The following is a 16,787-nucleotide window of genomic DNA, read 5'->3' as shown; positions in this document are numbered from 1 at the left end:
AAAAATGAAATTGCAGTGCAGAAGTGGCTTCTGTCTGTAAACTCAACTTTATATTAGGCAAATAAATACAAAAATACTGTGTACCAGTTGTTTTTATTTAAGAATAGTCTTTGTAATTTCACTGCCTATCAGACTTACAGTTGTGTCCAGTTACATTTCGTCATATTACTGTAATGGAGTTTATTCCTTGAATGTTCAGCTTTGGACACTTAAATACTGGAAAAAAGGGAGGGATAATTCTTTCTCTTTAGGAAATGAAGAGGTAAAACAGCATAAAAGCTAGTTTTAGGATGTTCTTTTAAATGTCAATTTCAGCAGAGCAAAAGCAAGCCTTCCTCTTTATCCAATAGTAAGAAGGAAAATCCATAAATACGAGAAAAGGCATTCTTTTACATAGTGCTAGAAGTAGAAGTTGAAATCTTTGAGGACAAAAAAAAAATGTTTAGGTTAAAAAGCTTGTGGGCAACATCAAGTTACAGCGGGGCCACATTCTTGGCCTGTAGGAAGTTTAGGAAATTTAAATTAGAATAAGTTCAAACATACTAATCTAAATTATGATGCACTTGAAGCAGCCCTTGCTCAGCCTAGCAGCCTGAGTTACATGCCTGGGCAGTTGCCATGGATCCTCCTATGGCTGTTAATTTAAGCTGTCAGAGCATGCTAAATTATGGTGACCTGACTGTAAGAGCCACAAAGAAAGTCAGGATTTTAAACTGTTTATTTGGGGACAGAAAATAAAGTGAAAAGATAAAATTGTTCTAAATTTAGGTAGTTAAACTGTAGTGGTAGCCAAAAAGACCAAGTGCAGCCCAGGCATTTCTCAGAAGTGGAAAATGGGTTGTATTCAGTAAAATGGAGATGAACACAGAGGTGCCATCCAAAGTGGAGGAAGGGAGTATGTGCTGTTTCAAAGAGATGTTACAAGGTAGCTGTTGAGGGATGATGTGGAAGTAGGGAAAATTTTATTGTAATGTATGAAGTGGGTACAGAATCCACCTTTTAACTAGTGATATGTTTTAACTGATGATACAAAGTATCATTGCTCAGTGAATATATTTTAAATATTCCCCTGGAAGTGTTAGTGAATGGAATGCTCTAATGTCGCTGTTTGCCACAGTGTGCCTATTCTCTTTCATTTGGTTCTTCTCATTTTAATATCAGAAAACATGCAGTAGAAATTCATTTTGGAAAGCTCAGAGTCTCTTCAAAGAAAATGTGAAGTCCCCTTAAGGGTGAAAACAATGATGGAAAGAACATAAAAAATGAATGAGAAATACTGGTTTTTACAACTGGTAGCCCCTAGTTTTATTATCAGGAATCAGGCTTAACATAAGCAAAATGGCATTTTGTTTTCCCCTCTGTGTATCTCAAGAGGGTGGGTGTCTTTGCCCAGGACCTGTAACTCTTCATGAAAGAAAGATCCATCAAAAGCTAATGTACATTATGGGCATTTTGGTGTGAGCCACACAAACACCTCAGGAAATCTCTAAGCTGCAATTGTGCTGGTAGCTGGGAAGTTATTCCAGGGGAGATACTGCTCTACACTGTTGTCTTTTGTCAGAAAGTGCCAATCTGTTCAAGAATTGCATGCTGTTGTTACTGGCAGTCTTTGCAATTGGTTCAGAAGTGATTTTAGTAATTTTCACACTTACTTCCTAATTGGTCTGAAATAGCTCTGGAGGAGGCTCTTCAGTCTTATGTCCTAAGCCTTAAAACAGTTTGCTCTGTCTCTGATGGGAATCTAAGATGGGTACTATAAGTACCCATTCTGTAGCAGTACTGACAGCATGAAATCTAAGTGAAAGCTGCATTGGATACTTTGCATCAGGGATGGCTGGTGGTTTGGGTGTGCAGTATTGAACTTAGGAAGAGTCTCACTGAAAAATACCAGAAAGATCTTTCAAAGATAATAATATTCATTAGTGAATGTTCTTATATCTGTTCAGTGACAAAATGTTTCTGAACATGCTTAACATACAGGTAATTAATTACGAGTACCAACATACTTACCCTCAAATTTCATATTTTTTGAACTTCAAAGGTTTGAATATTTACAGACTTTTTTTAATTGTAACTATTATTTATGTCACTAGACCTGTGTCTTGACAGAACAGTCAGTGAAGACTTTTTTGAGTGTCTATAGAATAACTGATAACTTCCTGATAAAAGCATCTTCAAGAATATTGATGAAAATGAGGTTGAGATAGTTTTACTCATATTTTTCTTTTTGATGTTGAATATTTTTCAAACAAATACTTTAATCAGCCTTTGCAATTTCTTGCAAACACACTAAATACTGTCTTTCTGCTGATCAGTTGAGCTGATGAAGTCATTACCAAGCTGTTTTTCTCCTATCAATACTTAATATTTTAGCTTTTATAATTCAATATGTATATATTCTCACTTGGAATTCAGTAAGGCAAATATGAACACTAGTAAGTGATTTTTTTTTTTTTTGTTACTGTTAACAGCATAGGACTTTTTTCCTCCTACTAAGAATTTGAAGCAATACTTTTTAAATACCTTGAAGGGATTATCTTGTTTAAAGTTGCTTATTGAGAGAATCTTAGTTCCCTAAAACACATACATCTAAGGAAAAATTTTATTTACAAATTTCTTGTTCAATTTCTTTGCATATATGAAACTTGCCTCAGAAACTTATTTTTTCTTTTTTATTGGAAATGATTTAATGAAACCTCTTTCTTTGTAGTATATACTTATTGTATACTTACTTGTATGTATGTTAGTCTGAAAAGTCACCTGTGGACAGGGGTGGAATGTTAGAATTTGTAACACTTCAGTCCCCACTTTTTTTAAGGAAGTCTGGTATTTGGGACTTGGTAGCTCAGTTTGCAGTTCCTGCAGGTAGTTAGCATGTTTTTTACTGTCTAGCAGATTTAACAGGTAAGCTGCACTGCTGAGTCACCTTGTGTGAGTGTGGTAGTCATGAAAGAAAGTACCTCCTTAAATCCTCTCTTCTGCCTTTTCATTCCCCAAGAACTATTATTTCTTTCATCCCCTTCTTCAGAGTTTACTCTTCCCCCACCCCCATGGCCCAGGTAAAATGTGGCATTCTTCTCAGGTAGCAGTAATTTAAAGGGTGTGAGTTATGACACACAACTTGTGCAAGTGAAAACGTGGTGGATTCCTTCAGCAGAATCAGGCTTGTACTTGGCTTGCAAATTAGAAACTCACTTTGACAAATTGCACATGGAATGCAGACAGCTAGTGGGCAGCAACCCTGTCCTGCTTGAAAATATCTCTGCTGAGTGTTTTGATGACCAAAACTCTTCTGTGACCCCTGAACCCAGTAGGTAGATTCTCTCCTGTCTTAGCAGCAAAGTACTTCAGGAGATTTGACGTTGTTTGAGACCACATTGAAGTTTGCATGTTCAGGTGAAAATGTCAGCCCTGGTATGCACTGGTTGGGTGCAGAGCATGTGACTGTTGATGTGTGCAGGCTCCAAATGCATGAACTGTAAAAAAAAACAAACAGCTGGAGCAAAGGCTGCTTTGTCACTGTAACTATTACTTTCCATGCCAGTTTTTAGAAAAGTGTGTTGACCGACTTATGTCATGATGTGTCACTGGTACTTTCAAGCTTAAATTTGCTGTGTTTTGTCATTTTTCTGTCTAGTGTGGCAAGCATTCCTGTCTCTCCCTTAAAGAGAACCTTTATGTTATGATAGAACTTAAGGTGGTTTGTGATCATTTTTAACTGAATAGAAATTAGTTCAGTTGCTATCAGTTTTAAGCAGGTTGCCAAATGCTGGTGTTACATTAAGCTTTTAAATGTTGTCATATTTCTGTCATTCAGTGAACATTCCTGTCTTTCAGGAAGGCAGTGTTATTTTGTAAACAAAGTAAAATCAACCAATGTCTTCAGTTGTGGAACATTGGTGTGTTTCAGCAAACAAAATACAGATACTCTTTATGACATCATCTCTCAGCTTTCAGCTTTTCAGTTCATACATTCTTCTGCTGCTTTAGACATTTTTAGGAATTTTAGGAAGTCCCTGGAAAATGTAATTGTTATTTCAATGACATGACCAGTCAAACCATCATGACAGAAAACAACTTCTAAAACTTCAGTAATTCACACAGATGGATTGTGTTTCCCTAGCAGCATCTATGTTGACAAGTTTGAGATAACTGTGAAAGAAAGGCCCCAAAAAACCTAAGAACCAGAGAGCAATAAATAACTGACGTTCATACTTCCCTGCTATAGAAACACTGCAGTGTTCTGCTTAAATTCAGTGCCTCCTTACAGTTGTGTTTGCTGCTGTTGCCCACTGCATTCAGTTTTTATTGTGAAGCATCAGTGTTGACACAGATACTCAAAGGAGCAGCTAAACCTAAAATTTTGAGTTGAGCAGCTTAGCAGCATTTTCCTGCTTATAGAATCTACTTCAAGGAGCATCAGGCTTTGCTCAAAATACTGGATTTTTGATAATCCTTTATCTGACTCCCTTGCAGACATCCAGTGCACTGTTCTAATCTGCCTAGCCAGCATTGCTCAACTAAGACTGTTTCCTTCCTCTTTTTATAGGCTGTTTTTGTCAGCCAAAAAATAACTTTGAAATTTCTTTAACTGCTCTATATGTATAAATATGAACTTATATAAATATGAACCTTCCTTAGTGCACTTCCATGACACCATAGAGCCTTCACACTATGACATAGTTTTGCTGTCCCAGAAGAAATGCAGAGACAGCATATGCTTTCTCAGAACTCATGAAAATTCATAAATCATGCAATATAGTAAATTACTCGTGGTAAAGACTACAAAGCCAACAAAGTCATGACTGGGGAGGAAAAAACCACAGCTTTATTGCTGTTGGTTGTAAGTGGAAGGGATCTAAATAAGAGAATTTCTGTCTGTCCAGCTTGAACATTTAACCTGTATTTACAGTTTTAAAATAAATGCTAGTTCTCTGTTTTTCAAAAGTTGCAAGTTTTACTTGGAACATGGATTAAACTCCATTGCTGTCTTAGGAAAAGAATTTCTTGTACAAATGGCTTAGGTGGTACATTTTCTGAAAATGTTGTAGTTTGTTGATTGAAATACAGATTAATCTCACTTGCTGTCATTATTGGGGTCTTCATAGCTTGCCTTTATGGTTTATTAACTGAGATTTATATGCTATGAAGTTACACTCCCTCTCTTTCCAAATTTAGTTGTCAGTACCAGGTAGTAGAATTTTTTCTCCACATAGTCCTTTTGCATGGGGTGCTTCAAAGTCTTCAAGCCCATTATGATAACCCCCCTCAGTCTGTAGCATCCTGCCCTGATGTGCTGCTTGGATCATGTCTGGCTGACTTGGCAGTTAGCAGGAGAAAGTGTGTCTTGCTGTTGGTGTGATTTTGTGAGTCCATAGTGTCATTGCTGCTGCCTTTACCTTCTCTGTTCTGTTCCTTTTTTACTTTACACTTCTGTAGTAAAATTCTGGGCTGTAATGAGCGTTGACATGTGTGGATATGGTAGGGGAGTGAAATAAAAAGTAAGGTTTAGCATGTTAAGGACACCTGCTGATAAGTACAATTTGCAGTAGCCCCCATCAGAGGCAAATCTCACGAGTAATATGGTTTTGGTAGAGGAGTATACAGGTCCATCTGTGCCTTAATTTACTGCTGCTGAGTTTTCTTTACCACATAGGTATGTTTAGGCTAATTGTGCTGCATATGTGTAGTGTGCAGTGTGGTTATGCTTTTAAGTAGCATATTTCTTACCAGCTGCAAAATATCCTTGCTTAACTTCTGATTTATAGAAAGGATACATTTTTGATGTAAGCAAGTGAAGGACCTGGCAACGTGCACTCACAGCATAGAAGTCCAACCATACCCTGGGCTGCATCAAAAGCAGCATGGCCAGCAGGTCAAGGGACGTGACTGTTCCCTTCTACTCTACCCTTGTGAGACTCCTCCTGGAGTGCTGCATCCAGCTCTGGGTCCCCAGCATAAGGATGTGGACCTGTTGGGTTGAGTCCAGAAGAGGGATGCAAAAATGATCAGAGGGCTGGAGCACCTCTCCTATAAAGTCAGGCTGGGAGAGTTGGGGTTGCTCAGCCAAAGAGAAGGCTCCTGGGAGACCATGTAGAAACTTCCAGCACCTAAAGGGGGCTGCTGAGAACTGGAGAGGAAGTTTTACAAAGGCATGTAACAATGGGACAATGGCAAATGACCTCATATGATAGAGGAGAGGTTTAGACTAGATATTCAGAAGAAATTCTTTGCTGCGAAGGTGGAGAGGCACTGCAGCAGGTTGCCCAGGAAAGTTGGCAATGTCCCATCCCTGGAACTATTTATGGCCATGCTAGATGGGGCTTTGAGCAAGCTGGTTTACTGGAATGTGTCCCAGCCCATGGCAGAAGGGTTGGAACTAATGATCTTTCCAGGTCCCTTCCAACCCAAACTATTTTGTGATTCTGTGGCCTCTAATGGCCTTTATATAGACTTGAAACCCTTGTAAAATGTCAGACTTTCGATTTGGTCTTAACTGAATTTTCACTTTCACAGCAGCAGTGCAGTAGATCTGTTTAAAGGCACTGAAGAAATAAGAGCAAGAGAGTTCTGAGAGTTCATTAGGCTCAAGAAGAGGGAGTTGATTTGACTGTAATACTAGTGTCTTTTTTGTTCTTAGGTTTTTTTCCCCAGCTCTTTGAGAGATGCAAGTACTCATCAAAGGCTTGTTTTCTGTCTCCCCCTCTGAAAACATATCTGTGTAATCCCTTCACAAAGCCATTTATTGTCAAACATGTAGATCATATTGCAGAATCTTCATTGTCAGATGAATTTAATTATCCCAGTAATACATCTTGTTTTCTTCCTTTTTCTGTGAATTGTGTGCAACACAATGATAACTTGTTTTAAATAACTGCTTATAAGAATAGAAATAGAGAATGCTAACAGCCAGTGAGCTTTAATGGACTGACAGATCAGTTCTGTGGTAAGTTTCTTGCTGTTTATCCCTAGATTGTAAAACATGTTTAGAGTGGTTTAGGGTTACTATTGATTTCTCTTATTTTACTGTTGTGATTTGTGGTCACTTTCTTCTTAAATTTGGCGAGTACTTTTGGTTTCATTATTTGTTACTAAACTATTATAGTAAACAGATTTACTAATTAAATTTTTCTGTCTCTTCACTCAATAGCTAGAGATGATTGCCATGGAAAATCCTGCAGACTTGAAGAAGCAATTGTATGTTGAATTTGAAGGAGAGCAAGGGGTAGATGAAGGAGGTGTTTCCAAAGAATTTTTTCAACTGGTTGTGGAAGAAATCTTCAATCCAGATATTGGTATGTGTTCTAATAATTTTCTGGTTTAACAGATTTTTCTCACAAAAGGTTGGCCTGGATGATCTTCCAAACTGGATTGTTCTATGTTTATGCTTTTTATATCCACTGCTGCTTCTCTCTGAAGCTCTCCAGGTTCATTGATGGTCAGCAGAGTATTTGGCAGACATTGAGGTTCACTGTGTTGGCAGCAGTCATCCTCCTAAAGGAGGAATGATGGAAGGAGTAACTGTGTATAGTTAATGGGAACCATAATTACTTGTTTGGATACAAATCAGTAGTACAGGGTTTCTTTGCTGGGTTCCTTTGTTTGTTCTCTCACATTTCTCCTCACTTTGCTTTGTAATTAGCTTCTAGAATTAGTAATCAAACCAAAGAGGAAGCGCTTCTGCAGTAAAGCAAGAGTCAGACTATGGGAGTTTTTGAGTTACTTCCTTCACTTCCTCCAGCTTAATAAATCTGATAGTCTCAGTTCTGCAGATCCAAAGTGTCACAGCAGTGTCAAATTTGATTGTAGTTAAAGAACCAAGAGTAATTTGATATATTACAGCCGAAATTTTACAGTTGTGTTTCGGCAGTCATACTTCCATTATATTCTTTTTTCCCTTGCTCCCTGCACCAATCATTTATGCAAGGACATGCTTCTTTTAGTGTGCGACTTGTCTGCTACTCTGAAAAGACAAAAATGTTATAAAATTATAAGAATACTTCATGTTTAAATAGAGATGAGACCTGCCAGGTTCCTATACTAATTCTGCATTTTATGTGAAATATGATGTTACATTGTATTTCCTGTAATGGGTTTCCTTGAAGAAGCCTAACAGCTCACGGCTATTAATGTGGTTTCACTGGACTATTTTAAAAGATAAAGCTGCTGTTCTTGGTTTTGTTGCTTAGAAAATTGATGAAAATACACAGAAATCTATTTTGACTGGGTTAGAAAGGAGGTATCAGTATCAAGTACCCAGAATTAGTAGCAAAAATCTGAACCTTGGCACTTGCTCTTCACCATATGCAAGCCAGTTCTTATAACAAGTGGTGCAGAATCATAGATAAGTCTTACTCACTCTGAAAAATGCTATTAACTTAGAGAGATTTGTAACCTGAATTAGTTTACTGTGAAGTATGGCAAAATAAAGAACTTTTAGTACTTTGATTGATGAAATTTTATTTTCAACACAAAATAAATACATTTTCAACTTGAGTTTATCTAAACAGAAGTTGTGTGGGTGTATTGAAATACTCTTTATTTAGTAGTGCTAAAGTGTGCTTAAGCTAAGATCCAAGCAGTGTGTATATACTCCTTGCATTTAAAGGTAGGTAATATATTAGAAATGTATGCATGTGTTAAGTTTCACTTCTGTATTAAAAATGTAAAAAAGTATGCACATATTTTGTATTCATAGTAATTCTAGGGGAGGAAAAGCTTTTTAGTGGCTTTAGGCATAAATGTGTAAAAGCAGAAAATGTAGCTTGCATTCACTGTGTGTTTATATATATGTATATATATGCATTGCAGTATAGCAGTTCATGTATGGACCAGATATACCACGAGTGACTTTTGTTGATTTATAAATGCTTTCTTTTCCTGAGAAAACAGAGGAGATCCTTTAAGTGGAATTTAAAATGTCTGTCTTCAATAGGTATATTTGGAGAGATGTATGTTGTTATTATAGTTTCTTTGACTTTTTGAGTATTTTGATATTAAACTACCTTAAAATTTTACTCAAAGGAGGCAATAACTCAGAAGAATACTGGTAAAGATATTCCATGGTAAAGGAATAAGTGATAACTTCCTATAACTTCAAGGGCAATTGTTTTTGCTTTCTTGCAGATTCCAGTTTCTTCTGGTGTTTCATTATGATTTTAATGTACTGTAGTGTTAATTTTAGTAAGGGAGTAAAATACTGTATTGCACCTTAAAGTGTTTCCAGATCTGAGTAAATTGTTGATGCTTCATTATTAGACATTTGCTGGAGTTGTTGGTTTTGACAGTTTAACTTTTCCATCATATTCCAAAAAGTTCAAGTCATTGCTTTATGTACCAGTAATCCAGAAGTTACTTCAGTTGGTTCAGAAAGTGGCATACAGGATTCTATGTAATGCTTGGCCTATATATGCCTGAGTTGCTCATCCATTTCTGATTTCCAGTTGCCTTATCTGATGGGTCAGTCTGCTATTTGTGTGGTCCCCTAATGGCTGACCCAGGCCATATCACTTACTGAGATACATAATCCATTCTGGGGAATACCCAGAGTCTGAATGAGCTTGCAGCTTATTGCCTTACATGGAATGAGGAAAGAGTCTTTATCTCTTGGCTGAAGATAATTTCAGTCTTCAGTGTAATTTTGTGTTCATGTGGCTTTGTAATCAGTTTGTACATCTGCATAGGTTGTAAACAAGAGTATCTTTTAAGAGCTGACAAGATAAATCCTTGTGGCAAATGTAGTTGATATTCTTCACATGGATCTGACATGGTGTGTTAAGAGTAAGGAGCCTGGGGCAGTTTTTCTTAGGCTCTGCTGGAAAATTGTGACAGCTGTACAAGCAACAGGTTATTGGGACTGTGCCTGTCCAGGGTGGTTTCTCTCTCACCTTAAGTCTATGGGGTTTGCATTTATTTTGTTTCAGTATCTAGCCAGATAAGCTATGGATTTTATTGTGGGTGTTATTTATATATAAATAATATTTATATAAATAATTTATAGCCTGTGCACTCCAGTTTCATAAACAAGAGCTATCTTGTGTCTTGCTACAGCCAAAAGGGTAAGACACTCTGCCTGTCTCTTGTCTTCACATTTTTTCCCTGCAGCTTCTGGTGTGTGCCAGTTCAACTGTTTGTTGAAGTCTTCAGTGCTCAGCTCATGAGCTGGGCAGGAAATTGGTCTCCTGAAATAGTGAAGTGAATGAGAGAAGCAAAACCACTCTCTTTAGACAGTCTCAAGCTGTTAAATTTGCAGACCTTCTGTGAGGCCAAGGTCCATTTTCCTCTCAAGTTAAGATGTGTTTAATAGCTGCAGTAACAATGGTCCTTGAAACAAGCAAACAAATCTCTTGGGCATCTAACTCTAAAATCATGGGTGATGGTCAATCCCTGCTCCATCATCATAGCTTCTAATTAAGTAGTAGGACTGTTCCTTTGCTGGAACTGGCCTTTGAGGAAAGGCTGTCACTTCTTAGTAATTAGAGTCCTTTGGGATTGTTTCATCCACATGTCTTTAACTGTGTTCTTTTCTTGTACTGCTGTATTTATCAAAGTCACAGTCACTGTTATCAGTGTGCTGCTGGTTCCTCACTAGAGGAGGGGATGAAAGCTTGTGTACATGCTGCTCCAGTGAGTGTTGCAGATACTGTATCACAGGTCTCTTGCAGGCTTTTAGTGGTCATGTAACAGTATTTTGAGCAGCTCCAGTTACCCTAAGTAGTTTCTCTTTGCCTTTCAATTCAGTATAATGTTAAGTTAAATATTGCTTAAAGGCTAGTGCAAATGGGTTTATAATGGTATGTTTTATGTGCCATTTTTATTGAATTGTATTGAATTGTAACCATAATTGTTCTTTTTTTTTTTTTTTTTTTAACAGGGATGTTCACATATGATGAGTCTACAAAACTGTTTTGGTTTAATCCGTCCTCTTTTGAAACTGAGGGTCAGTTTACCCTGATTGGCATAGTACTGGGACTGGCTATTTACAACAACTGTATACTGGATGTACATTTCCCCATGGTTGTCTACAGGAAGCTAATGGGCAAAAAAGGAACTTTCCGTGATCTGGCAGACTCTCATCCTGTAAGTTCATTATGTTCTTCAAGTTAAATAGTGCATTTTCTATGCAATAATTTAATCTATATTTCAGTTAAACATAGGATCACTGTCAGAAATGAAAGTGAAATAAACAGTGACTTGCTTTACGAGTCTGTATTTGTTAAAAGAAATTCATAAGCAAGAAAACTTATTGCTACATTTGGTTTGGAGGAGGCAAAATTGTAACATCAATGAATAGGGCTCAGTATCAATAAAGCTTGGGTTTTTTTGCTACATAAACTCCCAAATGTTACTAAGAATTATTAAGCATAAACAAACATGTCTCTTCCCAAAGAGACTAGTAAAATTGGGCTGTTTATAGCTATTTGTAGAAGTAAATTTCTACCCAAAAAAAAAGTGCAAGTAAGAATAAATATGCAAAAGTGTGATGTTCTTACTGGTTTTTGTCTAAAGCAAGAAACAGATGAGGCAGTTTATGAATATCCCTACAGTTAATGAATATCCAGTGATCAGTGTCCATTTTCACGCACCCATTCCCAGCACTGAGCTGTGCATGTGCTTTTATAGATAGAGCACACAGGTGTGTGTGCAGGATGTCTTGGCTCTGCTCCACCTGCAATCAGAGATCACCAGTGGCTTCTCCTCATGGTGCTGGTAGGAATTGTTAGCAAGCTTCATTTGGTTTCAAACCATGGGATGCTTCTCTTTTATAAGCAGTTATACAAAATCTTCATCTTTTCAAAAAAGATTAGTAACATGATAGTGTCTAAAAAGAACTTGGCTTTCATGTTTGAAAATGAGGTGTGTTTAATCAAGAAATATGTTATTTGGTCTGCTTTGGATAGCTACATATAACAGCACACCAGATTTGACCAGTTTCTCTGTATAATGTTGAGAAATAGTGCCCTGAGTTTCCTTTAACTTTTATTACGTACTCAAAACTTTTTGTGACCAAAACAAAGTGAATGTATTTCTATGGAACAGGGCAGTCAGTGCTTTTCCTAATTTTTCTCCCCTGTTCTTATGTTTCTCCTCTAATACCTATGGTAATTTCTTTTAAAATAATCCTTTTTTAACTCTTTGTATTCTCATATGACTTAAACTTCAGAACTTCTCAAACCTAAAATGAAATTCACAATAGTGAATTTCTCCCAGTGCTTTTTCTAATGCTGTAGAGCATGGAGAATAGGATGTTCACCAGCCATCACCACCAATGGTTCCAAGTACAGTGATTTTTCAGTGCAAAGTCCTTTTTAAAGGTTCTGTGAAAGAATCAAAAACACACAGATAGTGAGAAGTTGAGGCTTACATGTTAACTGTCATGTTTTCGTTTAAACATTGGGGGGAAATTTATTTTTCTACTTCACTATAAAAATACAGTTGCACACAGTTGTCACATCCACCTTTGCTTTGTATTCTTTAGCCCCTCTGCCTCTATTGCAGCCAAATAATTGTTCCTTTGCTGCATAGGCTTTGGTTTCCAAGAGAGTCTTGGGCTTTTCCTAAGGCATAGCAGGGAGGAAACCTGGTTGCTCCTTTACACAGAGCAAACTCTTACAGGTAATTTCAGATTGCACTTGGTAAATTCTGATCAAACCTGTGATTTTTTGGTTCATAAATGTCTTCTTATGTTAAAACTGCCCCATCTGTGTTGTTTTTGGATTACATCCTAGTTGGTTTTAGTTTTAAATAAGAAATGGAAGATAAAAGCCTGCTCTCTGAATTTTATCTGATATAAAATACTGGGGTTTCTTTGATTTTTAACTCATAAATGTTCCCCTTATTCATGTAACATATTCTGGATGCCTAAAGTAAAGACAGATTCAAAAGACTTGAGATGTTGTTAGAGGCTCTTAAACTGCAGATTTGACCATTGCATTTTAGAAGATTGGTAGGTACTAAAAGGCTCTTTTAAGGGAGTTATCACTGATTATCATGTTTCTTTTTTTTTTTTTTTACCTTAATATCTTCTGTTGTTTCTCTTTACAGATACTGAACTTAATAAGTAATTGTTTGGAGAGATTTTTAGGTGACTTGTGTCATAGAATATAGCAACCCTCTTTTGAGCCGGATGGTTTCATGTCTTCGTGTATTACTCAGTGGAATTTATCAAAGCTGATTTTTGACAGACATGTATTTCTTATTCTGTTAGGTTCTGTATCAGAGTTTGAGAGACTTACTGGAGTATGAAGGAAGTGTGGAAGATGATATGATGATAACGTTTCAAATATCTCACACGGATCTCTTTGGCAATCCAATGATGCATGATTTAAAGGAAAACGGTGATAAAATTCCAATTACAAATGAAAACAGAAAGGTACATGCAGCTTTTTTTTAAACAGCATCTGGAGTTCTTTGATATACTGTGTGTAGAATAGTGTAGAACCCTACAAAGGTGGTCTCACTTTTAAGTTTAAAAGGCTTTTAAAATTCCCATAGCACAGTGTGGTTGTGAACCGAAATGGTTTCTCTTAAAGAAAGCATTGATACATGGATACATAGCTACTGGGAGGGATGTTTGAACTGTTTGAGTAGTATTTGAGACTTGTTCTTTTGTGTTGCTGAATAAAACCTGAGCTCAGATAATTTGCATAGAATTACAGAATTATAGGTATTTTGGGGTCTTGTTTTTTTGGGAGGTACTTCAAGTGGCATGTGTTGAAACACTAAGGTTTTTTGGGGTTTATTTCCTTGCAGGAATTTGTCAATCTGTATGCTGACTATATACTCAATAAATCAGTAGAAAAGCAGTTCAAGGCCTTTCGGAGAGGATTCCACATGGTGACCAATGAATCTCCTTTGAAATATTTATTTAGACCAGAGGAAATTGAATTACTTATTTGTGGAAGTAGGGTAAGAATTTTGAATATACTCTAGAGAGTGGAGCTTTATATGATACTGAGTATATAATTAGTGGTCATCTTTAAAAATATCATCTTCTTACAGAATTTAGATTTTCAAGCACTAGAAGAAACTACAGAATATGATGGTGGCTATACAAGAGACTCTCTTATTATTAGGTAATTCTTTCTAATCTTTTCTTCATCTGCTTGTTTCTTCATAATGATTTTAATATTGTAAAATTTAGTATCTTTGTAGTACTGGAGATGGAAATGTCTTGTGTGTAATTTCACTTTTCTCAAGTATTGTCATTACAGAAGAGGAGATGGTATAAGCATTGTTGAATCAGTACAATTTCTTAGGAAATAGGAATAATAAAATAGCTGCAGGACACAGCCAAATTAATGTTTAAGGACAGTTAAACTGCAGTGTTTAGTAATATTTCTGATTTCTATTTCTGAATCTCATTTATTGATAAATACATTCTGAGGGTTTTGGTTAATGAATGCAACTTTTAAACTTGATGTTAAGACTGATTAGAATTATTACACCTTCAAAGCTCAATTACTTTTGAAATTCTTATTTATACCAAAGAAAGTTTACAGTTTATTTACTTTTTACTTTCTTCTTTAATAGGGAATTCTGGGAAATAGTCCATTCATTTACAGATGAACAGAAAAGACTATTCTTACAGTTTACAACAGGCACAGACAGAGCCCCTGTGGGAGGACTTGGAAAGTTAAAGATGATCATAGCCAAAAATGGCCCAGATACAGAGAGGTAAAAAAAAAAAACAAAAAAATTCTACATTTTGTTTGTTTTTTTTATAAATGGAAGTGAATTATGTGCTTTTACATTATTAACCTAGTTAAATCTGAAAGTTGAATCTATAAGGAAAGTTTATTTTCTTCAAATTCATTATTTTTCCACTTGTAAAATAGCAATGTATTTCTTTTGCATGTTCCAAGATCTGAATTCTTGTATTTTTTGTCCCACAGGTTACCTACATCTCACACATGCTTTAATGTACTTTTGCTTCCGGAGTACTCAAGCAAAGAAAAGCTTAAAGAAAGATTATTGAAGGCCATCACATATGCCAAAGGATTTGGCATGCTGTAATAAGTATAACAAAAGGGATTTAAAAATGATGGTGATGATGTCCCTGTCCAAAAAGGCCATAAGATAGTGAGCTACAGTAGTCACCTGTGTTTGTGCCTCCCTTCTTTACTGGGGACATTGGGCTGGAACAGCAGATTTCAGCTGCTTATATGAACAAAATCTTTATTTTTTCTTTTAGCGTGAAAGTGTTACATATTCTTTCACTTGTATGTACAGAGAGGTTTTCCTGAATATTTATTTTAAGGGTTAAATCACTTTTGCTTGTGTTTATTACTGCTTGAAGTTGAGCCTTTTTGAGTATTTACAAGAAAACAAACTGTACTCTCCCAAGGAAAATATTGCCATCATTTGTAGACCATGTAACCTTCAAGTATGTGCTATATTTTTGTCCCTGTATCTAATCAAATCAAGAACTGTACTTTTTGAAGAGTTTGCTTTTGAAACTTGAAGTCTTGAAAAACAGTGTGATGCAATTACTGCTGTTCTAGCCCCCAAAGAGTTTCTGTGCAAAATCTTAAGAATCAATAAAGATGGAAGGGAGAACTTGGAATGTTAAATTGCAGCCTTGAGAACTTTACTTTAGTCACAGCACAACAATTAAAATTCATTTCACTATATGTTGTCTTCACATGTCTTGTAATAAACTGTGTTTTTAATTAGGAAACATTTCTTAGCATATGAAAGGGTAGAAATTTTAGTTACTTTTTTAAAAAAGACGTTTACTGGGGAAAGTGCATTTTCGACTGAACAGCTTTAGAGTAGGGAGTGAAGTGTCTGGAAAAAAGATAGGAAGTTTTTGCTATATTATAAACAAAGCATGTGGAAGTGCACTTAAAATGAAGTTCTATTCTTAATTGCCTATTATGTTGACATTTAAAATAGACAATCCAAAGTCTTCCCTACATGTTATGTCATCATTTATTTAATGAATCATTTTTCCTACCTATCAAGGCACATGATCAGTGTTGCACCATAGTCTAAAGGGATGGCTACTGTATTTTAATCTCATCTAACAATAAGCAAAATTGAACAATATTAAACGTGAGGCCTACTTCATGTTGTACACTTCCAACCATTAAATAAACTGTTAGAAAGTAAGTACTAAGGTTATGTTCATCTACTACATAAAGTATTCAGTAGGTTTTTAATTTAACTCTACAAATCATATCAGAAATAAATCCTTTACCTTTCTTAGTCTGTGTTTAATGTTAATTTCTCCTGTTGCAATATATGATGAAGGGATTCTGCATTTGGAAGTGCAGATGGAACTGGCATATCTCTTTTCCAATACAAGCTGCAGCGGGTGTGCAGAGCTGAGCTTGTGCCTTGACAATTGCTATAACTGGCTACTACCGATCAAACCCGTGACTGTGTGGAATTGGCATTAAAAGGCTTAGTTTTGAAATCATTGGAAAAAGAAAAGATGTCTTTCAGGACTATTTTAATAAATTCTTTCTAGTAATAGAAACAGACAACTGTTATGTAACTATGATGCTGAATAAAACAATGACCTTTTTTCACCATGGTTCAGTGAAAAAGAAACCAAGTTACTTTCTTACTTTGATAAATTAGATATTAAATGGTTTGATTAGATGTTGTTGTAGTACTGAATAATTTGAAGGTTGCAGGTACAGAAAGCTCTCCACAAGTGAACTGTAGTGATGTGGGGTCCAGCCATGTTCCCCTCTCAAATTCAAGCCAATGCCAGATGGCCTGGACACATGGGACTGAAACTTGCTGGGGAGGGAAAGGTGCTGTCTGTCTTCTGGCCT

The 16,787-nt window shown here is 36.2% G+C and overlaps 1 protein-coding gene across 7 annotated transcripts in view; it reads left to right on the top strand.

Moving 5' to 3' along the window:
* Nucleotides 1–16,540, top strand: part of UBE3A (ubiquitin protein ligase E3A) — a 53,418-nt gene extending 36,878 nt beyond the window's left edge. For all 7 annotated transcript variants that reach the window (XM_077173449.1, XM_054654113.2, XM_054654106.2 and 4 more), the window contains 7 exons: nt 7,151–7,295; nt 10,874–11,079; nt 13,208–13,372; nt 13,753–13,908; nt 14,002–14,075; nt 14,533–14,676; nt 14,895–16,540. In XM_077173449.1, the coding sequence (XP_077029564.1) occupies nt 7,151–7,295; nt 10,874–11,079; nt 13,208–13,372; nt 13,753–13,908; nt 14,002–14,075; nt 14,533–14,676; nt 14,895–15,015 (1,011 nt within the window). In that variant the 3' untranslated portion in view covers nt 15,016–16,540. The remainder of the gene's footprint in view (nt 1–7,150; nt 7,296–10,873; nt 11,080–13,207; nt 13,373–13,752; nt 13,909–14,001; nt 14,076–14,532; nt 14,677–14,894) is intronic.
* Nucleotides 16,541–16,787: the final 247 nt, after the last annotated feature.

This window comes from Agelaius phoeniceus, chromosome 2 (genome assembly GCF_051311805.1).
Source record: "Agelaius phoeniceus isolate bAgePho1 chromosome 2, bAgePho1.hap1, whole genome shotgun sequence".
NCBI classification, from domain to species: Eukaryota; Metazoa; Chordata; class Aves; order Passeriformes; family Icteridae; genus Agelaius; species Agelaius phoeniceus.
The sequence above is the reverse complement of the archived record's forward strand: the minus strand, read 5'-3'. Positions and strand labels throughout refer to the sequence as shown.